General features: G+C 43.0%; 2 protein-coding genes across 2 annotated transcripts; one reads left to right on the top strand and one right to left on the bottom strand.

Moving 5' to 3' along the window:
* Positions 1 to 10,795: 10,795 nt before the first annotated feature.
* On the bottom strand, positions 10,796 to 27,392 carry LOC125530365 (binding protein). Its single transcript, XM_087546988.1, has 25 exons — positions 27,064 to 27,392; positions 24,551 to 24,631; positions 23,561 to 23,660; positions 23,386 to 23,470; positions 23,242 to 23,291; positions 23,110 to 23,175; positions 22,330 to 22,409; positions 21,732 to 21,791; positions 20,598 to 20,697; positions 20,444 to 20,521; positions 18,466 to 18,533; positions 18,327 to 18,395; positions 18,144 to 18,221; positions 17,960 to 18,055; positions 17,288 to 17,358; positions 15,022 to 15,099; positions 14,842 to 14,935; positions 14,248 to 14,346; positions 13,665 to 13,879; positions 13,466 to 13,580; positions 12,773 to 12,904; positions 12,596 to 12,703; positions 12,110 to 12,216; positions 11,905 to 12,012; positions 10,796 to 11,704 (listed from the first exon to the last, which is right to left on the bottom strand). Exons 1-25 carry the CDS (start codon positions 27,124 to 27,126, stop codon positions 11,245 to 11,247), a joined length of 2,661 nt encoding a protein of 886 aa, XP_087403114.1. The 5' UTR covers positions 27,127 to 27,392; the 3' UTR covers positions 10,796 to 11,244.
* On the top strand, positions 18,542 to 20,437 carry LOC147979536 (uncharacterized). Its single transcript, XM_087546989.1, has one exon. The coding sequence runs from the start codon at positions 18,936 to 18,938 to the stop codon at positions 19,977 to 19,979; it is 1,044 nt and encodes a 347-aa protein (XP_087403115.1). The 5' UTR covers positions 18,542 to 18,935; the 3' UTR covers positions 19,980 to 20,437.
* Positions 27,393 to 27,944: the final 552 nt, after the last annotated feature.

Here is a 27,944-nt window from a genome sequence, read left to right on the forward strand (position 1 = left end):
GAGGAAGCTAATGATGATGATCATGTAACTTCAGATCAAGTTACTACCGAATCTCGTAGGTAAACCAGAGTGAGATCCGCACCAGAGTGGTATGGTAATCCTGTTCTGGAGGTCATGTTACTTGACCATGACGAGCCTACGAACTATGAGGAAGCGATGATGAGCCTAGATTCCGCGAAATGGCTTGAGGCCATGAAATCTGAGATGAGATCCATGTATGAGAACAAAGTATGGACTTTGATTGACTTGCCCATTGATCGGCGAGCCATTGAGATTAAATGGATCTTCAAGAGGAAGACGGACGCTGATAGTAGTGTTACTATCTACAAAGCTAGAATTGTCGCAAAAGGTTTTCGACAAGTTCAAGGTGTTGACTACGATGAGAGTTTCTCACTCGTATCTATGCTTAAGTCTATCTGAATCATGTTAGCAATTGCCACATTTTATGAAATCTGGCAAATGGATAAACAAAAATACATTCCTTAATGGATTTATTAAAGAAGAGTTGTATATGATGCAACAAGAAAGTTTTGTCAATCCTAAAGGTGCTAACAAAATATGCAAGCTCCAGCGATCCATCTATGGACTGGTGCAAGCATCTCGGAGTTGGAATATACGCTTTGATAAGTTGATCAAAGCATATAGTTTTATACAGACTTGCGGTGAAGCCTGTATTTACAAGAAAGTGAGTGGGAGCACTATAGCATTTCTGATAAGTATATGTAAATGACATATTGTTGATCAGAAATAATATAGAATTATTCTGCGAAGCATAAAGGAGTGTTTGAAAGGAGTGTTTCAAAGAAAGACCTTGGTGAAGCTGCTTACATATTGAGCATCAAGATCTATAGAGATAGATCAAGACGCTTGATAAGTTTTTCAATGAGTACATACCTTGACAAGATTTTGAAGTAGTTCAAAATGGAACAGCCAAAGAAAGAGTTCTTGCCTGTATTACAAGGTGTGAAATTGAGTAAGACTCAAAGCCAGACCACGGCAGAAGATAGAAAGAGAATGAAAGTCATTCCCTATGCCTTGGCCATAGGTTCTATAAAGTATGCCATGCTGTGTACCAGATCTATTGTATACCCTACACTGTTTTTGGCAAGGGAATACAATAGTGATCTAGGAGTAGATCACTGGACAGCGGTCAAAATTATCCTTAGTGGAATAAGGATATGTTTCTCGATTATGGAGGTGACAAAAAGGTTCGTCGTAAAGGGTTACGTCGATGCAAAATTTGGCACTGATCCAGATGACTCTAAATCTCAATCTGCATACATATTGAAAGTGGGAGCAATTAGCTAGAGTAGCTCCGTGCAGAGCATTGTTGACATAGAAATTTGCAAAATACTTATGGATCTGAATGTGGCAGACCCGTTGACTAAACTTCTCTCACAAGCAAAACATGATCACACCTTAGTACTCTTTGGGTGTTAATCACATAGCGATGTGAACTAGATTATTGACTCTAGTAAACCCTTTGGGTGTTGGTCACATGTCGATGTGAACTGTGGGTGTTAATCACATGGTGATGTGAACTATTAGTATTAAATCACATGGCGATGTGAACTAGATTATTGACTCTAGTGCAAGTGGGAGACTGAAGGAAATATGCCCTAGAGGCAATAATAAAGTTATTATTTATTTCCTTATATCATGATAAATGTTTATTATTCATGCTAGAATTGTATTAACCAGAAACATAATACATGTGTGAATACATAGACAAACAGAGTGTCACTAGTATGCCTCTACTTGACTAGCTCGTTGATCAAAGATGGTTATGTTTCCTAACCATAGACATGAGTTGTCATTTGATTAACGGGATCACATCATTAGAAGAATGATGTGATTGACTTGACCCATTCCGTTAGCTTAGCACTTGATCGTTTAGTTTGTTGCTATTGCTTTCTTCATGACTTATACATGTTCCTATGACTATGAGATTATGCAACTCCCGTTTACCGGAGGAACACTTTGTGTGCCACCAAACGTCACAATGTAACTGGGTGATTATAAAGGTGCTCTACAAGTGTCTCCGAAGGTACTTGTTGGGTTGGCGTATTTCGAGATTAGGATTTGTCACTCCGATTGTCGGAGAGGTATCTGTGGGCCCACTCGGTAATGCACATCGCTATAAGCCTTGTACGCATTGCAACTAATGAGTTAGTTGCAGGATGATGTATTACGGAACGAGTAAAGAGACTTGCCGGTAACGAGATTGAACTAGGTATTGAGATACCGACGATCGAATCTCAGGCAAGTAACATACTGATCACAAAGGGAACAACGTATGTTGTTATGCGGTTTGACCGATAAAGATCTTCGTAGAATATGTGGGAGCCAATATGAGCATCCAGGTTCCGCTATTGGTTATTGACCGGAGACGTGTCTCGGTCATGTCTACATAGTTCTCAAACCCGTAGGGTCCGCACGCTTAATGTTACGATGACGGTTATATTATGAGTTTATATGTTTTGATGTACCGAAGGTTGTTCGGAGTCCCGGATGTGATCAAGGACATGACGAGGAGTCTCAAAATGGTCGAGACATGAAGATTGATATATTGGAAGCCTATGTTTGGATGTTGGAAGTCTTCCGGGTGAAATCAGGATTTTACGGGAGTACCGGGAGATTACCGGAACCCCCCGGGAGCTTAATGGGCCTATATGGGCCTTAGTGGAAATAGAGGGAAGCAAGGGGAGTGTGGGCCCCCCCAAGGCCCAAACCGAATTGGTTTAGGGCAAGGGGGGCCGGCCCCCTCTTTCCTTCTTCTCCTCTCTCTTTCCTTCTCCCGAATCCTATTCCAACTAGGAAAGGGGGGAGTCCTACTCCCGGTGGGAGTAGGACTCCTCCTGGCGCGCCCTCTCCCTGGCCGACCGCACCCCCCCTTGCTCCTTTATATACGGGGGCAGGGGCACCCCATAGACACAACAATTGATCATTGATCTCTTAGCCGTGTGCGGTGCCCCCCCTCCACCATGGTCCACCTCGATAATACTGTAGCGGTGCTTAGGCGAAGCCCTGCGTCGGTAGAACATCAACATCGTCACCACGCCGTCGTGCTGACGAAACTCTCCCTCAACACTCGGCTAGATCGGAGTTCGAGGGACATCATCGGGCTGAACGTGTGCTGAACTCGGAGGTGTCGTACGTTCGGTACTTGATCGGTCGGATCGTGAAGACGTACGACTACATCAACCGCGTTGTGCTAACGCTTCCGCTTTCGGTCTACGAGGGTACATGGACAACACTCTCCCCTCTCATTGCTATGCATCACCATGATCTTGCGTGTGCGTAGGAAATTTTTTGAAATTACTATGTTCCCCAACACGTAGCACAGCAACGGTCGGATATTTGAGCTATCAAATTCCTCAGCGCTATCATGTTCCTCACTTGTGGGAAATCCGCACTGGCGAATTCCTAACTCCTCGGTCAGAACAAATTCCTCAGAGACCAGAAGAACTTCGTCTTTGTCACTGAAGAAATTGACTGAATTGTATGAGATTTCCAATGGCTTCACTCGAAAGGATTGGGTAGGTGTAGGATTTTGAGATGAGCATCACTTGGAAACTTTCCTTAATTTTACCTCGACCCCCTTTAACAGACGATGTTTCCTATGACTCAAGAAAGAGAAAATGAAACTACGAAAACAAAAGTCTTCACACTTCATAGTCCTCTCATGAATATCAAGTCTTCAAGGTCACACCAATTCCCTCACTTTCAAAGCCTTCAAGAAAACCAAAGTCTTCATCTGAAGACATTCATTTTTAGGGGTCGACTTTCGTCGTAAATATCAAACTCCTCATAGACTTATAGACATGTGTACACTCACAAACACATTAGTCCCTTAACCTATAAGTCTTCAATACACCAAAATCACTAGGAGGCACTAGATGCACTTACAATATCCACCTTGCAAAAGCGTCTTCTATATGTGCTTCTATCCTTGGTGGGACCTTCGAGTTCCTCTAGGATAGGGTCGCATATTGGGCGTGACAGGATAGATCCCTCTTATTGAGTTCTGTTGCTCAAGACGAAGTTTAGCGCCAAGTAGAAACACATAAAAGCTGAGGAGGCTCACCGGTTCATCAGCGTTGTTGAAAGTGCAACTATCCCTGGGTGGTTTTGGTAATTCCTAACAACATATAGCTCATTGAACTAATGCTCTTTCAAGATGATCATTTAAGAAAGTTCAGTGATTGGCATGGCATGGACTAGGAATGTGGACCCCTCAAAATGCTAAGGACACATATTGGCAAAAACTCAAGACTCTACATTTTCATTTTAGTGATCCAAGATCACATTGAGTCCATAGGAAAATCCAATACTATTAAAAGGGGATGAGGTGTTACTTAATGGCTTGCTTTCTCAAAATGCTTAGTGATATGCTCCAAAAGCCCTCAACCACTTTCTCATATCCACATATGTCCCAAACCAAGAGTCAAACTCGGCCCCACCGATTTGATCTATCTGGCGCCACCGAGTTCATTTGACATAGCCATAGCCAGAAACCCTAATCAGTTTGGTCTCACCGATAGGGATCTCGGTCTCACCGAGATGGGATTGCAAACTCTCTGTTTCCCTTCGTAACATTTCGGTATAACCGAGATGAGCGATCGGTCCCACCGAGTTCGCAATGCAACTCTCTGTTTCCTTTTCGTAACGTTTCGGTCTCACAGAAATGAGCGATCGGTCCCATCGAGTTTGCCTAACCAACTCTCTGTTTGCCTATTACAGAAATCGGTCTCACCGAGTTTATGTGATTGGTCTCACCGAGATTACGTTATGCCCTAACCCTAATGAAATCGGTCCCACCGAGTTGACATGTCGGTCACACCAAAAAGCCTAATGTTCACATTTTGAACTAAATCGGTCTGACCGAGTTTGAGTATTCGGTCTCATCGAGTTTGGTAAATTGTGTGTAACGGCTAGATTTTGTGTGAAGGCTATATATACCCCTCCACCCATCCTCCATTCATGGAGAGAGCCATCAGAACGTGCCTACACTTCTATCATTCATTTTCTCAGAGAGAACCACCTACTCATGTGTTGAGACCAAGATATTCCAATCCAACCAAAAGAATCTTGATCTCTAGCCTTTCCCCAAGTTGCTTTCCACTCAAATCATTTTTCCACCAAATCCAAATCTGTGAGAGAGAATTGAGTGTTGGGGAGACTATCATTTGAAGCACAAGAGCAACGAGTTCATCACCAACACACCATCTATTACCTTTTGGAGAGTGGTGTCTCCTAGATTGGTTAGGTGTCACTTGGGAGCCTCCGTCAAGATTGTGGAGTTGAACCAAGGAGTTTGTAAGGGCAAGGAGATCGCCTACTTCGTGAAAATCTACCAAGTGAGGCAAGTCCTTTGTGGGCAATGGCCATGGTGGGATAGACAAGGTTGCTTCTTCGTGGACCCTTCGTGGGTGGAGCCCTCCGTGGACTCGCGCTAGCGTTACCCTTCGTGGGTTGAAGTCTTCATCAATGTGGATGCACGTTAGCACCACCTATCGGAACCACGCCAAAAATCTTCGTGTCTACATTGCCTTTGCTCCCTCTAAACTCCTCCCCTTTACCTTCATATGCAATGATTTACATTCCGCTGCTATACTCTTAGATTTGCATGTGTAGGTTGTTTGCTTGACTTGTGCTAAGTTGCTAAAATCTTCCAAGACTTAAAATTGGGAAAAGGCTAGATTTTTATTTGGTCAAGTAGTCTAATCACCACCCCTCTAGACATACTTTCGATCCTACAGTTGTGATATCAACGCGACTAGAGGCTCAAACTCGAAGCCCGGCCCAACAAGCATGTACGCAAGCACCTCATCGTCAGATAGGGGCTTGCCGATGGATACCGTCGCATCAGCGGACCCCTTCATCTTGCGATAGTACTCCGACGCAGAGAGGTCCTTCTTCTTCAGATTAGATAGATGGTACCTTAGTTGCATGACGCGGACTCAGTTTTCTGATGCAAACATGTCATGGAGAGTAGTCCAAACAGCAACAGAGGTGATCAACTGCATCATCTGACCGAGGATGTCATCAGTCATGGATCCTAGGAGAGCGATCGTCACGAGCTGGTTTTGCTGGTACCATCGAAGGAAATTTGGGTTGGCCGCCTCGACGGCTGCATCTCTCGTTCCTTCTGTGATGGTGTGCGGTGGTGCTTCCATCGTGTTGGTGACATAGCCATACATACCATTTGTGCCAAGGGCGAGAATAGCATGGGTCTTCCATAGCAGGAAGTTATCCCAGGTGATGCAGATTGTCGAGAGACGTGACAAATATTGGGGCTGAAGAGCTAGAGCCAGTGGCGATGCTGCCGGCGTTGAGGGAGAAGGGGACTCTAGTGGTGCCGGCTAAGGGAACAGAATTGGTGCCAGCCATAGCTGTGGTGGGGGTTGGATCTTTTTGTTCTGATACCAAGTGAGGCAAATTGAATTGCAGTGGTAATACACACTAGTGTTGATCTGTTTATATACACCACGTACAGGTTCAGTTACACCTCAGTATATGGTGGACAATTAATATTAAGGTCCCTAGACCTTCTACATTTTAGCACTAACCTATAATGCTAGACAGCACTAACTGATGCAACTAATCACAAGATACGTGTTTAACACCCGATGTCGAGACTGAGAAATATGGGATACAAATGATGCTAGCAAACGTGGTTCAACAAAACCAATTTGAATGATTGGTCACTAAAGGCACTGGAATGCATCTCCACACTTCCAGTGAGATGTGTGATATGATGCATGTGAAGGATGTCAAGCCTAATGCGATCAAGTTGAGACTGTTTTTGGTTTAGCTTAGCGGTAGAGAAAAAGGATGCATTATCTAAAGGCGCCATCAATACGTGGGAAGGTTGTTGCAATTTTTTTAGAATTAAATATTTTCCTCGAGCTAAAACAATGTAGCTCTGCGCTAACATGTTTTAAGCAGGAATATTGCGAGAAACTAGAACTTTCGTGGGAAAGGGTGAAAAAGGCGTAAGAAATTGTCCAAACCACGGCATGGAGGAATGGCTTATTATCCATGTGATTTATAATTCTCTAAATCCTTTGTCAAAGAATATGTTAGAAACTGCCACATGTGGTGCCTTCATGGGCCATCGTGCCCAAGAAGCAAAGAAGTTGTTTAATGACATGCAAGAAAACCATGCCCATTGACATGTGGAGAGGTCTTCAACACACAAGGTAAAATATGTTAATGAAGAAAATAATAAAGAGCCTAATGCTACAATTTATAAGCTCTTAGGTATCATAAAACGGAAAGATAATGTCCTTATTAGTGACATTACAAAATCTGCTACTAATGATGTAAACTTTGTAGCTCGTGAAAATTATAATTCTGGTTGGAGAAATCAAAACTCATATGAAAGCAATAATCATAATCCCTACACCAACCCTGCATGTGCTCCAAATAAATATAGAACAACAATGGTAATAGCATTGGTAATCATCATACCTTAGAGGAAACTCTAATTCTTTCATTGTTGCTCAAAACTAAGAAAAATAACTCCTTTACCAAACTGCTTAAAATGCATGTTGTTTGCCTCGGTCAGATGACTAGTAATGATATGCAGGCTCTACAAGAAAGAACACGTCAGGTCGAGACCCTGGTAACAAAGAATGATGAATGCAAACTCTCATCCTAGCAATGTTTGCGGGAAAACCAGAACCAAGTCCAGTCGAATCCGTAAAAATGGTCAGAATTGAGGTTAAATTTAGTTGATTCAACTTTTAAGCAAGCTTCGGGCAGGTATTAAGAAAAATATTGTGGTGAAGATCAATGATTGTACTATAGTTCTTGATCTTTGTTGTAGTTAATATGCCAGAAGATGATAACACACCAATTATCTTAGTTAGACCCTTAGGGCATCTCCAAAACGGACCCTTGTCTAGATCCATCCGGATTGCGCGGCCTAGACGTGTTTTGTCATCCAATGCAGTCATGTATCAGTCTGGATGTGCTTTTTACCATAAATTGGAAGCAAACTGGGGGGCTTTGTGAGAGTCCGGACACGAGCCACGTAGGGCTCTGACACCCCCGCCCACTCTCTCTTCCACTCTGCCCTGCTTCATCTTGCTTTGCATCGGCGCCCTCCTCCTCCACGCCACCGTTGTACCTCTCCGGCCGTCACACAGGCATTGCCGGACGTCCGCAATCACCACCCATGCGCCCGCTCACCTTATACTACGGCGTCGTCCACCCAGAATCCGTTCGCAACCAGGTACCCTCTGTCCCCCTCCCTTGTCGACAACATCATGTCTGTCACCACACCCGGCAGGTGTTCAATCAAATGCCATTAAGCTTATTTTCGAACTTCATGTTGGTTTTTTTGAGTACGAAGGATGGCAGGGTACTCGAGCATGGAGGATGAGTTGTGCGATCTGTGGTTGGCTGTATCCACGGATTTCGTAGGCAGGAGCAAAGGGGGGCTCTTCTCGCAGTGCGTGCATGGTTCATTTCATGCATGAAAGCACATTGCGCCCTACGACATGCACACCATCCATGAGCGCAATGTGAAGTCGTTAGCGTATCGGTAGTACACCATCCAGACCACTGTCGCCAAGTTCTGTAAAGTAGTTAATTGGCTAGAGGCAATGTGTCCCATTCATGCGGCAACCATGAAGATCGTAAGTTTTGCTTCTTCTTGCTCAACTTGTTGATTGATTCATTCACTCACTCAATGCTTCTCTACACCTTGTGTAGCCTATACGAGTTGACGTGTTGTACCACAAGGTAGAGGACGGACCATTTACGCAAATACACTGTTGGATGAAGCTCAAGGGGCAGTATGTGTGGGACGACTTGATCCGTTCATGAAAAACTTGTTGAACATCCGCTTAATCTTGTTGGATTTGAACTAATGTTATACTAGATTTATTTGCATACTAAGTATGGATGACTTGTTCTATTTTCTATTCAAACTTTGATAAATTTCATTGTGTTTGAATTTCATCTAGTTAGTTGAAGCCCGGCTTGAAATGTATGTGGATAGTGTTAGATGGCTGCCTACCACGAATTGGTCATGTGTCCATGAACTAGTCCTCCTGTCCACGAACGGATACGTGTCCAGTTTGCAGGTCAACGTTAGAGATGCCTTATAGGACTATCAAGGCGTGGATTGATATGCCCCTTGTCAATTTACGCACCCTTTGTTCATCCATATAGAATGTTTTCGACCGACCATGTCTTATATTAACGAAGAGAGGGAGTAGTTCATTTGTCCAAAAAGAAAAGGAGAAAAGTCTATGCTATCACATTGAAGGTGTAACACTATGTCTTGTGGGCACAGTTGAGCCGAAAAGTATTAAAATCAACGCGGTCAAGCTAACGACCGAAAACAAAAGCATTTTATGGGAAACAACCGAAAACATACGACGCATTTCGTCCGATTTGTATTATATATGTGGAGGGTTGAGTGAATATCCGTTCTTTTTGGTTCAGTAATGGGATGCTTTCTCAATTCAAAGATTTGGTCCGATTTGTATTATATATGTGGAGGGTTGAGTGAATATCCATTCTTTTTGGTTCAGCAATGGGATGCTTTCTCAATTCAAAGACATACAAACCTAGATCGTAGGATTAAGCCATATATAAGTGAACACCAAAAGAACACGGTCGATCCAGCCACCACAAGGCAGTGGGAGAGGGACGAGGCAAGGTGCTCGCGGTGTATAAGGGTGAGGTCGCCGGAGCTGCCGCCCGTGGCGGCACGGGAGGTCATGGTAGCAAGGGAAGGGGGGCTTGGAAAAGGGGAGTCAGACAAATAGACCGAGAGGAGCGTTTTCACTTCCCACTCAATGCGTCCAGTTTTGGGCTTTGCAAAGCGATGTATCAGATTACAGCGGGATCAAATCCGACCCAGCTGAAACGTATTCGGGAAGCAATGTAATCTGTAGACAGAGCAAAAGTCAAGAACCAAACGCATGGATAGTGTTTCCTGCTATTCAACCCATGTAGGGCCAGTTCTTGTGGCGGCTTATGTTTCCTACTATTCAACCCATGTAGACCAACCCATGTAGACCAGTTCTTTTGTCGGCTTAAAACATAAGCCGCCTCCTCCCTAAGCTTTTTTCTAAGCCGCCTCCCTCATTTATTGAGGCTTCTTAACTAATATAGAAGTCTCAATAAATTTTGAAAGCGGCTTATTTTTTAAGCTAAGAAGAGGCAGCTTATTTTTTAAGCCGCCCAAAAGAACTAGCCTGTAGAATAAACAAAGGAAGTATGTATTTGTTCGTTCTGTTTAATAAAAGATGTTTAGAGATTACACCAATCCCTAACCACTATCACAAAGGTATGAGCAAGCATTTCACACAATGACCAGGCTAATTTGCAAGATGTTTAGTAAATTTGTAAGGTTCACAACAAAGGCATAAACCAGAGAAGTTCAGAACACAAGCTTAAATTTGGAAGGTTAACAACAAACATTTCATTCGAAAATATAATCATAATCTTCTACTGTGTACAAATCCCAGACTGAAAGACATGGCCATATATTCATTCAAAATTACTCTTGTTCAACCTTTTGAATAAATTATTCTATCATATAAATTAATTACTCATCCAAGTCAAAGTATATCCAGCCAAAACTACTAATCGACAAATTGCAACTGTAAGATATGGATAATATCACTCTCAACTGAAACTATTCTTGCCCACTTGTTTTACAACATCAACATCTCAGCCAATGATCCTAGAAAGAAATACGGGAGAAAGTGCATGCCAAGTCAAAGTATATCCAGCCAAAACTACTAATCGACAAATTACAACTGTAAGATATGAATAATATCACTCTCAACTGAAACTATTCTTGCCCACTTGTTTTACAACATCAACATCTTAGCCAATGATCCTAGAAAGAAATACGGGAGAAAGTGCATGCCAATTCTCAGTTTCATATATTCACTGCTCTCCCTATATAGAGAGAGAAAGAGATACATAGAGAGAGAGAGGTGACTCGATTAATGCTGAACCGAAAGGCATGCCAATTCTCAGTTTCATATCTTTCCTTCTGGAAGAATTACTTTACAGGCTGTGATGGTAGCTGCAATTTCATTCAAGATTTACAGAGAAGTGTGATTTACATCACCTCGAATCATGCTTCTGGATTTGAGATTAATAGATTCAGCCTTCTCCAGAGCCAAAAACATGTTGTTCCTTCCTGTTGGCAAGCATTGATCGGTCGAATCCTGGGGCAAGCCAGTGTGGAGAAGAGCTGTCAATTTGTCATCTCACTAAATAGGGCTCTGAATCGTTTATTTTGGTGGTATTTACAGCCTTCTCACTAGACAAACTGCCCATTGCTTTGATACAATCACCGCCAACTTGCCGTGAGGTTTCTGCAGTGTCTGTGGAATGTTGATGCTCATCAGAATGTGTAGCATGCTCCCCCAAAACACCATTGGCCTCGCAACTTGGCGAGCTTGAGGCAAGTGAATCCTTGTGTTTGCTAGCCAGATTAGTCAAACCAGAAATCTTGGCACAAGTAATCCTTGTTTCAATCTTTTGTCTCTTGCGAACCTCCCCATCTGCATGTTTGCCATCCCCCGTGTTTACTAATTTCCGCTTCACTGTGGATATAGTTAAGAGCTCATCGTCATCCACAGGCCTATCAGGCTCCTTGGGTGGCGGATTGAAATCCTCGTCATCATCATCGGCATAGTCCACAAGCCCACCAGATTTAGGCCTGCAAAGATGGGCAAAAAATGACAAAACAGCATCAACAAAATAAATTACATCGCCTGAGAAAAAATTCAAAATCTTCATGATAATATTAGTCCAGATTTTCTAATTGATGCAACAATAGAAAACACCATGGGAACCGACAGCAAGTTTTTTTTGTCGCGTAACCGACAGTCAGTTAAACTGTGTATGAAGAGAATATACCTTGAGGATATGTCACCAGTTTCGCTTCCATTGGCTACATCATCCTTGCTTTCTTCATTATGTTCACTGTGTGCATGTTTAGTCCGCCTTACTGAATCTTCCTCGTCACTAGGAGCAAAAAATTGCACCATCATTAATGGCACATTCTGCAAAGCTATATTGCAAACAAAATAAGCAATCAATGACAAAACAAAACACAGAATACCTCTCATTGAAATAATCTTCCTCTTCCTTCTCAAGACCTCTTCCTTCTGCCTTCTTTCTCATGTCAGGCACACTAGCACTTAATTTCATATCGGCACTCTCCAAGTACTTGCAACAACAAAATGAAAAGAGACTTGATGCAAATACAAATACTAGTAGTAACATAGTGGGGAGAAATTATCTACAAGCTCAACTTGAATGGTTTTCATGGTTTACTTAGTTAATAGTAGAGCTTGTTTGTTCAACCTGCTGGATTTGCCATATTGGTTCGAGCAATTTGTTGGATTTGCATCCTTAACAACCACACACATGGGAAAAAGTAACATACGGAAATATCGAATTAAATCTTGGCCGGTTTTCTTCAAATTTTTAGTTCATAATTCTTAGGGGTTTGTACACTTGTCATCTTCTTTTTCCATGACACAGTGGTGAGATACCCAGTCTATCGTCAAAACAAGATGCGGCGGTGCACAAGAAGATGGTCAACCTGTTGATACTTGAGTTTGAAGGCCTGAATGCTCCCGAAGTGTTCAAACTTCATAAGTTGATCTGAGAAAGACTCGGTAACATAAATAACAAGAGGTTTTAGATTTTCCTGCACAAGAAGAAATCCAATGAGTAAGCTACAATTCATAGTTATTCCGAGAAGTTTTGAAAAATGTACCTTCCGTATGTGTTCCAACAGTTCGAGTACTCCGGATTGTAGCATGTTATATCTATCCCCATTTTCCACAAAGGCATCAATTATTGGTTTCAACAAGTTAAACTTGACAACATGGCGAATAAGATGTTCATCCTAGAAAGAAAATACCAAGTGGTATTAAAATAGATATCAAGAAGCTTGCGCTTGACTCACTACACAAGATAGTACAGTTTGACACACAGCCCACTGCCCCATTTTATACATAATAAAGGTAAAATGCAAACCTTGAGAACAATTATTTCATGTCCGTGGATTGCAAACATGTGATGACAGTATGACACATAATATGTACTCCCTCCGTTCCGAATTACTTGTCTTAGATTTGTCTAGATACGGAGGTATCTAGCACTAAAATGAGTCTAGATACATCCGTATAGACAAGTAATTCGGAACGGAGGGAGTAGTAAAAGGTGAAGCACACCCAGTCACTATAATCTTTGCTGGACAAGTCAGATGTATGATGCAACAAGCAGCAATACAAATTGCTTAAGGAACCAAACAGAAGTAGTTGAACTACTAGATCAAAAGATCCCGCTATGCCACAGATATATCAAAAGTTTGTAAACTTAAGGGAACTTCCAATTTACCAATAGTTGCTGCCGTCAACAACCCAAGTAACACAAAAGGAAATCGAGAAAAAACTTCGTTACCCACATTTCTGGATATAATAGTGCGCATAAACCTGACAGCTGCAACAACCAAAAACTTCTCGCTTCGTCGAGTCATGGTAAGGATTTTCTCTATCGCATTGTTCATAAGGAAGTTGCACCTACAAGATTATACTCATTTAGCAGGTGTGCGATAAGTGAACAGCAGCAGTATGTTGTTGAAATAAAGTTGGATGGGGCATTACTTAATTCTATAGGGATGATGGACTACACAGAAGCATAATAGTTCGCAGACATTTAACAGAATTTCTGGCTTGATACGATGCACTTCAGTGTTTCCACCAACGAGAGCTGAGTTAGGTGATGTTCGGGTAGCACTCCTCGAAGGACAAGAGGATGCTATTACATCAACCAAATAGTCAAGGTGCCTTTCATAGAAAATCTCAATAATTACGTCTCTCTGCACCAAGGGGAAAGAAGAGTAAGTACCACCAACTGAGCCTAGTTAAAAACAGGTACAGATTTTGGATATCTTGGAGCCGACATCAAGGCGAGCAGATGCAGAAGAATGACAGCAAACTACATCTAAAAAGAACTGAACATAACAACAAAGATGTAAAGCATCAACTTCAGATAACATAGAAACTTGAGGGACACTTCAGACGAAAGTCACTGCCTCAGAACATTGGCAAGTGGTGATGATCGTACAAGAAATATGCTGTCTGTAGATAAACTTTTCTACTTCAGATGAGAATCTTTAAGTGAAATTTGAGGGGTAAAGATAGCATACAACTTCTTAAACCTATTTTGGCCAAAAAAGTAACTTACATGTGCTCCAGACATAGTGAAAGAATCCATTAATATACGGAGGATTTCCAGAAATTGGCAGTGCATTTGCTCACCAAAGTCAGTTACCATTCCTTTAACCTGAAATTTAGTGATTAGCCTTTAAAGTGTGAAGTAAAACATATATTCTAGAAAAGATAGCGATGTGGTTAAACTGTCGATGATAAAAAAAATGCTAATATGATCAAATCACAAAGATGTTTGGTGAATTTTCTGGAACAAAAACAAGATCCGTACTTACAATGGTATATTGGACATGCATACCTGATCTAAAGCCTATTCTTTAAACAATATCAATTTACACCCTTTAAGTATCGCCTAAACCTATTAATTCACCCTCGAATTCAAAACCATTTAGTCTACACCCTCGGACTTCAAAGAAATACCCCCTTAGCCTGAAATCACTGGTTTCAACTGATGGTATCAGAAGTAGCAAAATTGTCGGCTTGGTAATCTGGGAGCTGAGATGATAAGTTTCTTATTTAACTTTTCACCATTGTTGATAAGGTCATAAACACCCTGAGCATATTAATTACTGCATACAGTACTGCAGACCTCAAAGTAACTGCAACTTACCAAAAGTCCAAGAAGAGAATTTCCTTCTTGCTGGACAATATATGACCTCAATAGGTTAGGGTCCTGATTAAGAAAAAGAATAACGATATCCGTCCTGCAATTGTCAAATGAAATGCAAAGAGTTTAGAAGAGAAAAGGCTGCATCAACAATGAGAGGGTGATTCGGCGCTTCATAAGTACCCAGCCGAAACAATTTTTCTGTCTTGACTCTGCAACACATCAGATACAATTTCAAATACACCTTCACCTGAAAGATCCCTGAAGAAAATAAATAGTTAGCTAATAAATTTATAGCAGCAAGTCCTACAGTTCAATAAAAGTTTGCAGGAAGCAACATTTTGAGAAGAGAAAAAAGCAGCAGCTTCATCCTTCAAAATTGATTAGAGGAATGGATAGGTCTGTGCACTCTATTATAGAGAATGGCCGCGCATGCACAGAGAACATTACAACACATCTCAAAAACACGGATACGCTAGGCAAGTAACGAATCTGTATCCGGTAAGGGTGCTCTTCCGATATATCCTATGTGTATCCGACATTTAAACAACAAAAATAACTGTTTAGTACTGATGCACGATGCATACTCCCAGAATCAACTCTGTTACAGCCCAGCCCAGCTATCTTCCAACCCTAGGCCCGATACCTCTCAGTTAATCCATTCCGTCCCAGCCCTCCCGACCTAGCTGGCGGCTCATCCAGCGGTGGCAATGGTAGGGGCAATGGTGGCAGGCCGGCGGCGTGCACCTGTAGTGCTGCGCTTCTACTTCCTCACCGTCTCACGCAGCAGCCAGGTAAGCTTCAGTGCTCCTTCAGTAGCTGCTCACCGGCTTCCTTGCCTCCCCCTCTTAAGCAGCAGCAAGGTAAGCTGCTCGCACGCTCTTTACCTCCCACTCTATTTTGAGCAGCAGCAAGGCAATCTTCCTCCCTGCCCACCCTCACCCCCCTCTCATCTAGAGTTCTTGCCCAGGACGTAATAGCTGTGAAAATGGATTGGAAGCAATGTTTTTAAGGCGGCGATTCGAGATAAGGCGCTGGGTGGGGGTGGGGGGCACCTCACCTTTTAAGCACTTAAAGCGTAAGGCGAGGCGGACGCCTTAGACACATACATATATAATATGGCAGCCAATTAGGAGATTTAACAGCTACCATTAATAAGAGTAGTAAATCTTTCCTCTCTAAATCTGGCCAGAACCCATACTTCCAAGCTGGATCATTGCATGTAGCTCTTCTCCTAAGATCATTTCGATAGATCCTAAGCATTACCAGCCACAGGATCCATCAGAGCAGGCACACTTGGCTACTGCAGCGACACTAGGAGAAGGGTCAATCGGCCGCCAGAGAAAAAAGAGAAGAGCCAACAAGTAGAGCAACCGAAGCAGATCTGGGAGGAAACAGATGCGGAGACGAGAGAAAACAGAGGCAGGGAGCCTCCCTCCCTCCCTCCCTCCCTCCCTCCCTCCCCTCCTTCCCTCCCTCCCATAAGGGCAGACGACTTGGATGCCCTAGCGACTAAGGCGGACGCCTTCCTCTGCTGTCTAAGTCAAGCTCGACGCTTTGCTACCTGGGAGTGCCCTGACGCCTAAGTGTACCAAATTACAAGATATCCTTTAGCAAATCTGAAGCTAAAAGGCAGCAAAGTAAAGCATTGGGATGCCAAAGAGTGCATAGAATGGCACCACCACCTCAGGCATACCAGTATCATATGTTCTTTTTTTTAAAGGCAGTATCATATGTTCTATTGCAAAAGAAGACAGGATAAGAGGGTTAAAACTTCAGACATCAAAGCAGCGGCGGATGTCTTGTTTATAAGCACATCTTACTCAAGCAAAGTCACACAGTTGTCAAAGATAAAGTACTGTTGCATGATGCACTATGTTTACAGGTACAGCCTATATGCATAAGTAACACAATAAACATTTATCTTAACTAGGCAAGTTAAGACAAATACTACGGCACAAGGACAGAGTGCCCTCCCCATTTGAGTAAAGTTAAAAACGACCGAATTCATAAGCAATGTGACATTAGTCTGTCTAATCCCATCCACTCCTCCATTCATCCTCTAACCTCTTAGTTTCCTCCCAATCCCCTACTGATGTGCAAGTCCAGATATCCTCCTGTGCAGTAGTACTGATCATATACAGTACATCAGAAATTTTTACAGTGGCATGCAATGAGCAGGTGCAGTGTGCTCATTGAATTGAAAACCAGAAGCTTGCAAGAACTTAACCAGGGACTCAGCTACGTATGATATTGGCATAACTATCCTCTGGTTTGAGCTGCGTACAGCAAACCACACAGTGAAACAAGAGTTTTAGTTAATAGCCATGCATCACAGTTTGCATATTTGAAATTTTGGCACGTCTGGAGTTTGTGTTGTGTTATTATGGCTTGTGTGGTCTAGCTAGAGGGCATAGGACGAAAAAGAAGAAAGAAAACAAGTATATACCGAAACAGTCGTAGTTGTTGTACAAGCGGCAAACTCTTACTAAGAGTGCAGAACTCATGCAAGAACAGGACCTGCAAGCACCAGAAACACCATTGTCAGACGCGGAGCATTAATAACTTCTCCACATTCCAGTAACTGCAACAGCTATATGCATGTAAAAGCAATTATCATCTGGATCATCTCAACCTGAAAACAGAACTGAACGCAAATGATGTAGTTCTTTAAAATGGCATTGAGCTGAGCCCCAGACCACATATTAAACCACACATCACAGTGCATCTATCTGAATTTCTCTAAATACTACGCAGGACACAGAAACTCCAACATCCTGCAGAAAATGAAATAGTCTAGATGACTATCAAATTTAACAAACTGCCAACTAAGCTCCCACTGTTGAGAAAAATCACCAATGCATCAACGAAGCTCACAACAACAGATTTTGGTCCTTCATAATCACGTGCACCGCTAAATATGATATTCCTCTAACTCACGGAGAAAATCGTATCAGTCAGCTACATTTTACAGTGCCCAAACTAAATTCCTTTGTAGCAATGACACAATGTGAAGGAATTGATAATAATCTCTATCAATAAACAGATTTGATAATGAAAAGGATACTTAATGGGATCAAGCCATAAACTCGTCTAACAAAAGATAAGAAGAATGTCTCACCAATTCTCTTTTCGATTCCATAGAAATATTTGGTGATCTCATCCTAGAGAATAAGTCTTGGATAAAGCAAGCATCATCCTTCAGTAAGGAAATAACCTACAGACAGATTATTCACTTGTATGTGACAAAGAATAAAGAAATTGATGAGGACACGTCAACACTAGGTGAAGGCTGAAATACTAACAGCAGCATTGTTCGTGTGTATCATCGTGTTAAGACTAGCCAGAGTGGCATCATCTAATATTCGGGGTAATATAACATCCTGCAGATGCCAAAATGAGCACAATTTTAAACGCGCAAAGCAAAGCAGTATCAAGTCTCCACAAAATTCCATCATGTAACAAATCAAGTGAGAAATGTGACTGACCTTTAGATACCCTATTCTGTACGTTTGATGTATCCTTGAAACCACAGAAATATTTTTAATAGGTATGGCCTGTAGAAAGAAAAAGCTTTTACTAAATATTTATTATTCAAGATCGTAAGGAGTATAAAGATCAACACACCTCTTTGAAAACTACATGATCCTTCAGAAAAATGCGATGCTTTTGCACTTTAGCAACCTCTGGATCATCTGTACAAGTTATTAAATTCACTAAAATTAGTAGAAAAAATTGAAGCAGCCTCACAGGCTATCAATCAAAACCAATCGTATATAATTTCAAGATATGTAGAGATTATGTGTTAAGAGTACGTAATGGGACTAATGGGCCCGGGCTGGCGGTATAGCCCGTTAGTCTTAGGGTTAATTAGAGATAAGGGTCGCTTGCTTAGGGGTCAAGTAAGCCTTGCTAGGGAGTCAAGTAAACCTCTCTATATAAGGGGAGAAGATGTATCAATCTAATCAAGCAAGAATTAAGAAGGAAATCCCTTCCCTCTTGCCCGGCCGTGGGCAAAAAGGCCCCCGGCCGGCCCTCTTACGCCCTCCTTCTAGCAGCGCCATAACAATTTGGTATCAGCTTTCCCGAATTCGATCATGTCCAGCCCTCCACCGAGTTCTTCCCACCCGCCGCCGCCGCACACCTACCCGCCGCCACCAGCGTCTTCATCGGCGCTGCTGCCCCACACAGCAGGCGCGCCGACATTGGGCGTGCTGGAATCCTCGGGGGCGACTGCACCCTCTGCCCCGGCGCCGTCTGCCCTCGTCCTCACCCCGGAGCAGATGACAGCTGCAATCCTGGAATTACGGCAGGCCGTGGCGGGCATCAGGGCCTTCCTCGTCGAGCCCTATGCGCCCCAGCCGCATCCCCAGCAGCCACCTCCTCTGCCGCCACACCAACAGCAGCTACCCCCGCCGCCGCCGCCACCCTCGGACGTGACCACGGCGCCGGTCATCTCGTACCAGTATGGGATGCCCTACGACGGGACTGCGACGACCTCGTTCCCATCAGCGCCGCCGCCGTCCCAGGGCGTCCCCATCCAGCAGATCAAGTTTCCGCCGTCGCCGTCACCGCTTCCGGCTTGGATCGCTACCCGCCACGTGTCGGCGGCGGTGAGGCTGCAGGCTGCTGCGCGCGGCCTCCTAGCGCGTCGGCGTGTGCGGGAGATGTGTGGTCTGCAGCTGCCGCTCCTCCCAGTTGCGCTTCGCTGCGCAAAGGACCTCGATCTCGTCCGCTGCGTCGGGGATCTTGGGCATGCGGTTTTCCCCGCGGGCGGCGGGCATGCGGTTTTCCCCACGGACAGCGACCTCAAAGTCTGCGACATCGGCGGTTGGGGGGCGCACCCCTCCTCGCCATTCTCCATCGAAAGCCCTCCACTCTTCTCTGTGCGGTGCAGACCAACAGTCGTCCGGCGGGGAGAAGGCATGGTGTCACCGACAGGAGCGCACCGCGTAGCACCACTGCATTCCGCCGCCAGCCGCCGCGAGGGCGCCTCTGCTGGTCGCTCTTGCGACCACTTCCAGGTGGCCATACACATGCACTCCTTTTGTCCAGATGGTGTCCATGGGATCCAGGTGGCTGTACACGTGCACGTCCGACGTGCGGATGGTGTCCACTTTATGTTCAGGGGTCCAAAATAAAGTGTCCCAGTCCATTTCAGGTTGAGAGTAATAAAACAAGCCGAGATGTAAAAGGCTTGTTTTTAGGTGTTAGGTTTGTGTTGCGTCGAGTCATGGTTATAAGTTGGTTAGGTTGCAGCTCGAGGACAAGCTGCATGTCCAGGTGGGGTGTAGTGTTAGAGTACGTAATGGGCCTAATGGGCCTGGGCTGGCGGTATAGCCCGTTAGTCTTAGGGTTAATTAGAGATAAGGGTCGCTTGCTTAGGGGTCAAGTAAGCCTTGCTGGGGAGTCAAGTAAACCTCTCTATATAAGGGGAGAAGATGTGTCAATCTAATCAAGCAAGAATTAAGAAGGAAATCCCTTCCCTCTTGCCCGGCCGTGGGCAAAAAGGCCCCCGGCCGGCCCTCTCACGCCCTCCTTCTAGCAGCGCCATAACATTATGGGAGAAACAGGAAGAAACAAAGGACTGGAGGAGAAATCATACATTCAAGGGCGCCTATGATGTCAAGAATAAACTCATCAGAGAATATCTTATCAAAGATCGATGGGCTGTTCAGCAATACTGCAGAATGAAAATGACAATAAGTAACAGTCCAAAATATTCTACCGAACGCATTCCAATACTGATATGTACTTACTGATTCCCCTGACTAATTTGAATATCATGTGGAGATCATCTAAATTCTCTAAATCCTCACACATTCTAAAAATATCCAGCAGCTTGGGGAAAAAATCACGCTGAAACAATGAGAATTTGTAACTTGATTAGTGTAAGACTTCATGTTGGACTGCGAATAATCATATCCAAGAAAGAGAGAATGAATTATCATTTTCACGCATCTCATAATGTTTCTTCTACATTTTATGTTCTGAATTCTGATACATTTCAGGCTAATGTTATTGACGTAGACGGATAACAATCAATGTCAGCAATAAGGAAGCATGGATTAGTTATTAACCAATCCTTATTAGGACATGTAAGGTAGCTAAGTAGCAAAAAGTCATTCCACCATCATGGAGCATTATGAATCCATGATGGCGCAACTGAAGGTAACATCTTAAATTACCCAGTAGATCAACATTGCATTTTCTATCTAACTGATGTCCAACAAAGTTATCTTGTGAAAACAAATCAGAAAGAAGACTCTCAAGCAAACATCTGTGTATAAATGGAATAAAGCGGATCCAAAACACCAGTTCCTACATCAAAATATAGATTAGACGATAAATCAGAAAGTCTCTCGGGATCTACTGTGCAAGAATCATCTGCAGAACAGATCATCATACAAATTATTCTGAAAGAACTTCAAGTGAAATCATTTCATTTTAAATCTCAAACACGGTCACTTCCATTGGTAGACACCTAACAACAAATGGAGCAAATGAGGGCATACCAAAAAAAAACTGCTACAATTGCGCCAAAAGTGCTCTTTAAACAGGTAAAGCAGTGTAGTTGCTATGTAAAATAAATGCCGGGCACAGCACAAAGAGGTCTCCTAAACAAATAGGTCATGTAACACAAAAAGAGGTGATTTCAATTTTCATTTTAATCAACCCAAGAAGGGAGCAGACTAATCACTAATCCCTTTATAGGATTTTCTCACAGCAGGTGGGCTTCCCAACCCCACAATTCTTCTGAGGGAGCAAAGATGAGTTTCGCGTTAATGATTAAATGAAATGTTTGTTCTACCAAGAAAATTGGTACACTAGCTAATGACAGCAAAAATATATGGTACATGGGACCATGCCACACCCAAAGACTAGATACTTACATCTTGTGTTATCAACTCGGCCACACGCATTTGATCTGTAATGCCACCCTCCAATATAGTCTGCAGATTTTCATCAGCGGTATTGTAACAGTATAATAGACCTTTTTTGCAGCAGAAAGTACAGGTCATACAAGAGCCTAACCGTAAATCATTAGATAGATTAATATAACGACGGTAGTATCATTAGTGTTATCAAAAATGTCTTCAATAAGCAGGCAAACTGTCCTGCTCTCAGTTATGGTACATATCAACAATACTGACGGCAAACATCAACAATTAGATCTGAAGATAAGGAAATAAATCTTTGGCCCCCGCATTAGTGGATGACTCAATAAGCCAGAACAACAAGCAAATGCTTCGAGATTTGAAGACTAGACATGTATATTCATCAAATATGAACTTTAAAAACATGATCAGGCAAAGAACTATCCCCCACGATACAAGATAAGCACTCAAGTTACTACTGTCACAATAAACTGTTGAAAAGTGAATGTGAAGTATTAAAACCCGGAAAAAGGGGAATAAATGTTGCTTTGCACATGATAGATGAAACTGATAACAATAGTTTTATATGAGAAGAGTACAGAATAAAGTTGACCTTCAAAATCAAAGGAAGATTGGACAAATCAACAGGTGGAAGTTCCCTCAGTTCACCGTTAACAGAGCGAAAGGACTCATCTGCAAGGAAATCCAGAGTTAGAAACACACTGCTATCTGGGGAACACCAGGTGCAAAGCTACACAGCAAGGTCTGCCACAGCATGTTCGTCAGCAACGGTCAGGATACAGGGTGAACTTTCAATGTATAATAGTGTGGCGAACAGAAATCGAGAAGAAACCAGGGAAACAAAAGGTCCGCAGAGAATGTGGACCGATAAGACAGTAGGATGGCTCTAGCTCTCAAGCTTTAGTGGATTCTCAGTGATCACACTTCAGGAATTGACAGTGGAGAGCTATGACTGTAAATATTGGGAATTTTGACACAAGAAAACTGGGATGGGGGCTTTCCTGTAATCCGACCCAGTCTCTTCAGATAGGGAATTTGAACCCAAACCCTTCAATCTGAGAGGAGCTAGCCAGGTAAGTGTGCATCCGGACGAGTTCTTACAGGGGGGTTAATTTTCATTTATGCCCTTGATGTCTCGAGCACATGCTATACTCACATGCACCCCGGGGTATTTAAGGACATAGTGTGTCAAGTGTATTTCCACCTTTGACTGCATTGACAATACCATAAATGCTATGGTTACAGGTACAAGTACAACGCGGCGATTCATGAAATAAATTTTAGGGCTTCCAATCATATGTGAGCAAGTTCTCCAAATATTTAATAAGAGCAATATTTACAGTGTAACACATATATAGCAAAATGGATCTACCATGTGAATGCAATACTCTAGAGGCTTCTAGATGTTCCGAAGCTGGACGAGGACCAACTTCAAGACCTGCAGGACATTAAAGTAAAACAGTGTAGGAATGATATGAACGACAGCAAGCTTTAAGCAACTCACCGCCAAGGTTACTAAACTGAAGGTTTCTCTGAATATCACAGATGTTGTCCCTGCAGAGACTCACCAGGAATACAAAATAAGACATCAATAAGGAATAATTAAAGAAAAGTGATAGTTACACTAGGGTTCCTTTTCTTGAACTACCATATGTAGGAGCACCCTGCAGCCTCCTGAAAGCTCAATGCTAATTCTGTTGCTGCTTCTGGATCCCTCCATGAGATGATTGTTTCTAATATAAAATTTAAAAAAAAAAAGCATAGCACGTCATGTAACGATATAAATGGTTAGCTCAAAACAGATAAGGAGTGCAATCGTTCACCTTCTTGCTTTCTGTAGATATCTTCAGATGTAATATTGTGGACAAGCAGTGTTTCGTTGTCTTCTTCATCCAAAACAGTCAAACCAGGTTCTTTTGAACCCTGGAATCAACCCGCAGTTGACCCAGTTAACATTAAAAAAATGGAAGCCTACAAACTGGATATTAACAGAACAACATGGACGTATTAACAGAACAACATGGTGCCATACAGCAGGACAATGCATGACTGAGCTTACAAATTGGAAGCCTACAAACTGGATACTCATGACTAAGCTTCCTGATGGCATATTAACAGAACAACATGGTGCCATACAGCAGGACAATGCATCTACACTATATTGACCACGGCTTACTGTTCGATAAATCACCGCCACTAGATGTGTTAACAGCATACTCCCATTCAGGTTTATAAGTCCCATACACAAAGGAAGACTGGCCATTAATTTGATCAACAAAATATGAGTTCTATGCCACAAAAGTTATACCGCTTGAAACTTCTTTTGAATATGAATCAAATAATATACTTTTTGTAGCATATTGGTAATATTTTGTTGATCAATTTTTTTAATAAATATGAGCCTTATAAAACCAAACAGAGACAGTACCAGGTAACTATAAGTCTATAACATAGACCCAATTTGTTGTGCTAGACAAAACGGCTCACCGGTAGCTGTGTGAGTTTATTCATATAGTTTAAATGACATTGGAAACCATGTAAAACCAAGGAAGGAGTGCTAGCAGCTCTTGGTTAATCCTTTCGGGAAGCAAGGATTGGAGCCACAATAAGCTGCTCAGTCACATTCTTAGGCTTTGCAAATATTGGATGAAAAATCAAAAGTACAACAGACAAACTAAATTTACCCAGCAACAAAAAAAATAGATAGTGAACAAAGTATCAATTTAACTGAATAGAACCATATATAAGACAAAGTTTTCATGCATACTTGATCCATACCTTAAGGTAGTTGAAAGCAACATACTGACTCATACCTCGATGTAGTCAACAGCAACGTGCCCTGTCCCCTGATCATCCCATTTGCCTCCATCCCTCAAACGGTACACTTTCACACGCTGGAACAATTACAAGATGTTGATACCATATTTTTTATATAATGTGACAATAATATACATTGAAACGGAAAAGATACTGCCCGTAAAATGTACTGTTTGAGGGATGGAGGCTTTTTGCCGTATCCACGAGTTAAAGCACATTTGCTTAAAGTATCCATGAGGAGATATCACTCGTTTGGTTTGATGGTGAAGAAGGTCGGCGATAGCCAGATACCTGGGAATATTCCTTCAAAAGCTGGATCAGTCGAGCCGCGAAATTTTGGTGGATGGCGCAACCACCCACGCTGCGGTGACTCAGACCCCACAAAATGTTTTCATTTCTGTTCTCACCCCTCGCGAACAGAACACCCTCTCCACAATTTCCTTTCTCTCCTCACGGACAAGGCAACGGCAGCGGGTACGATTTGGATCGACGGCGACGCATTTGAGCAATGGCGGCAGCGCGGTCAAGGTGCATCTGCTTTCTCCTCTCTTTCCCCTTCCTAAGCTCTACGCATGTGAGCAAGGACGGCTAGGAGATGGCAAGCTGCGGCGCGGGGAATGGCAGGGCTGGCGACGTGTGCTGTGCCTGTAGGCCGACACTGACCAGTGGATGGTACGACAAGGCCAACGACGCATTTTCCCTGCCTGGTAGGGCCCACCTCCAGTGCAACCTAGCAAGAGCTTCATGGCCGACGGTGTACGGCAGCGGTAGGTCTACGGCCTCAGGCGAGCAAGGTCCGGTGGTGCACATCGAGTTGCGTCTAGAGTAGGTCCGGTGGTGTGCGGACGCCTGGGCAATTGCCTCCACACCTCCGGCGACCCCTAGTTCATGGAGCAGGTCGAGGCTGACCTGAAGATGACATTCTTCCGAGTAGCATATTTGCATCTGGCTGTGACATTAGCAAAGACCATCTTTGAACTGGCCATTGAATACATCTTCGAATCTGCTAACGTATGCCTGCCATTGAATACATCTTCTAATCTGCTGACGTATGCCTTGTATGATGTAGCTGTAGACAGTATTTTTGTTAGATTGAATTGTACTCATGGATATGTTTGAACCATGGAGTTACAAATCCCATGCATTTTTTGGATGGTGGTGTTGACCTATTCCATGATACATTTTGTATAACTAGTTGAGGGTAATCTTACCATCTCATAGCAAAGAGGTCATCACAACAAGATATTCATCTCTCACCCTTCTAACTTCTAACCAAACATAAAATTGACTACCCCTAACAACCTCTCAATTTACAACCAAACACAATAAAGATGATACTCCCAACCACATAGTCAGGGATATCCTCAGCCAAGCCAACCTTATTCACGAACCACATGGATAGCTGGTATACTTTGCAGGTATTTGAGCTTCAGATATGGGAAAAAATAAAAAGTAAAGTAGACCTTGGTGTCAATTTTCCAACATTACCAGCTTTTCTGTTGCAAGATTCCTTGTTCATTGATGAGAGTATGCATATCATTCAGCAAAGGCATAGTACGAGGTAATAAGATAAATGTCCCTTAAAGTTGTATAGAGTTACCTATACTGTGCATACTTCCATTCTAGGAAGTAGGAAATAAGATACCCTACTACAACCTACCCAATCTCCCTCACATAACCAGTGACGACAACGATTTCAAAGGCAACGCTTCATCCAGTGCTTAGTTGAGATAATTCCTCAAGCAAACAATGATGATCCTCAAAATTGACTTACAAATATTCAGACCATCGTAAATGTTTGCCATGTAATAAATCAAATATGAACGTCCCAGAACCTAGTGGAGACGCACTTCTCCAGAACCTTCTAATTTCATGCAATTTGCATCTATGGTGATGGTTAGGCCAGTGATTATGTGTGGCCTTGTTTTTAGTCTAGGATACAAACAGAAAGGAGTGACTGTGTGTTGCATTGTTTTCAGTCTCAGATACCAACAGTAGATAATGAATAAACCTCTTTGTTCAAAGATGCAAAGGAGTCAGATTAGGACAATTACACGAGGCCCAAACTTCTCTCTTAGCAGCACCAATTTCACTGGAAGAACGTCAGGCAGAGTAACTCTACAGTTAAGCATATGTAGTTAGTTCAGCACACATAGCAGACTGTGAACCGAGCAAAATACAATGCCTCCATTCCCTCGTCATCGTAATCACCTGAGTAACTTCCCTTCGGCGTTAGGGATAAAGTGACCCAGCCCTGGATAGAACACAAAACTGCCCGATGCTAAAGCATTAAACTTGGATCTAGGGCACGTGCTGCTTCAATGAACTTCCTGCCTCCCCTATCCATCCGCATGACGTATTCAAGCAACAGCGAGTTAATCGCAACACGCAACCACGCGCACCCAGGTTAGGCTAACAACCAGCCGCTAAGTGGATCTACACATCTAGTTAACCAGCGATAGAAGCTTCGAGGACCCTGTATGGCAACCGAGAAGTCCGGAGACCTCACCTGCATGTTGCTGCTGTGCGCTACCGCCGCCGCCGAAACCGAAGCCTCCCGCTGCTCCCCCATCGCGCCGCAGTTCCCTCCGTCGCCTTCCGGAGCCACCACAGAGATAGCGGGAGCCTCCCTGCCGCCTAGGGGGACGAAGGAGCCTCTTGCCGCCGGGTCGCTTCGTCAGTGGGTCGAGGACGCAGGCTGCGAAACCCTAACCACCATCGACGAGCTGCCTCAAGGCCTTTCTTCGCCCTCGCTTCTCGCGGCCTTGAGGCGTCGCCTTTCCCCTTTTGCCCCCTCTCGTTTTCGCGAATATTTTGTGTTCGTTTGCTTACCGACCCCCGCAATAGACAAAGAATTGGGTGTTGGTGTTCTAAAAAAAATGCTCCTCGAGTAAGTTAGGCTAGTTATAATGGGGTAACATAAACGATATCATACATTTGGGACTCACAATATGTGTATGTGACAGAGAATTAAAGAAGAGAAAGGGAATTATAGTCACATAAGTAGATAACGTGTCTTTATAAATGTTAATGCTACTATGTGTCATGCATAGCAATAAATGAGACCATCTATAATACTAATATATGATACTATGCATTATGAATGTAATATCATACACTAGTATTATATGTATGGTACTAGTAGTATATGATACTCTTCATTATGACCAGCCTTAAATCGTTAAATGCTCACTTGAAATTACTAGGGTCACTCCCACCTCCTTGAATGATGGCAAAGTGGCGGAGTGTATATACCACATGGTATGTGTAGCTAGCAATTTCATATTTGAATTTGAGTCATGATATTTTATGGCATCTCCAACGAACTCTCAAACCGTCCGCATATGATCCCGACTCCGGAAGTCATCCAACACAAGCTTGTATCGGTCC

The sequence above is a fragment of the Triticum urartu genome, chromosome 3A (genome assembly GCF_056163025.1).
Source record: "Triticum urartu cultivar PI428250 chromosome 3A, HENAU_Tu73, whole genome shotgun sequence".
Lineage (NCBI taxonomy): Eukaryota > Viridiplantae > Streptophyta > Magnoliopsida > Poales > Poaceae > Triticum > Triticum urartu.

Bases quoted from the DNA above. Each gene is read 5' to 3' on its own strand.
- LOC147979536 (XM_087546989.1), top strand. From the start codon at position 18,936: ATGTCCAGCCCTCCACCGAGTTCTTCCCACCCGCCGCCGCCGCACACC.
- LOC125530365 (XM_087546988.1), bottom strand. From the start codon at position 27,126: ATGGGGGAGCAGCGGGAGGCTTCGGTTTCGGCGGCGGCGGTAGCGCAC. The intron at 13,581-13,664 runs GTAATGCCCCAT...ATAATCTTGTAG, and splicing joins CATCATCCCTATAGAATTAA to GTGCAACTTCCTTATGAACA. The intron at 12,704-12,772 runs GTACATTTTTCA...CTTCTTGTGCAG, and splicing joins TGTTGGAACACATACGGAAG to GAAAATCTAAAACCTCTTGT.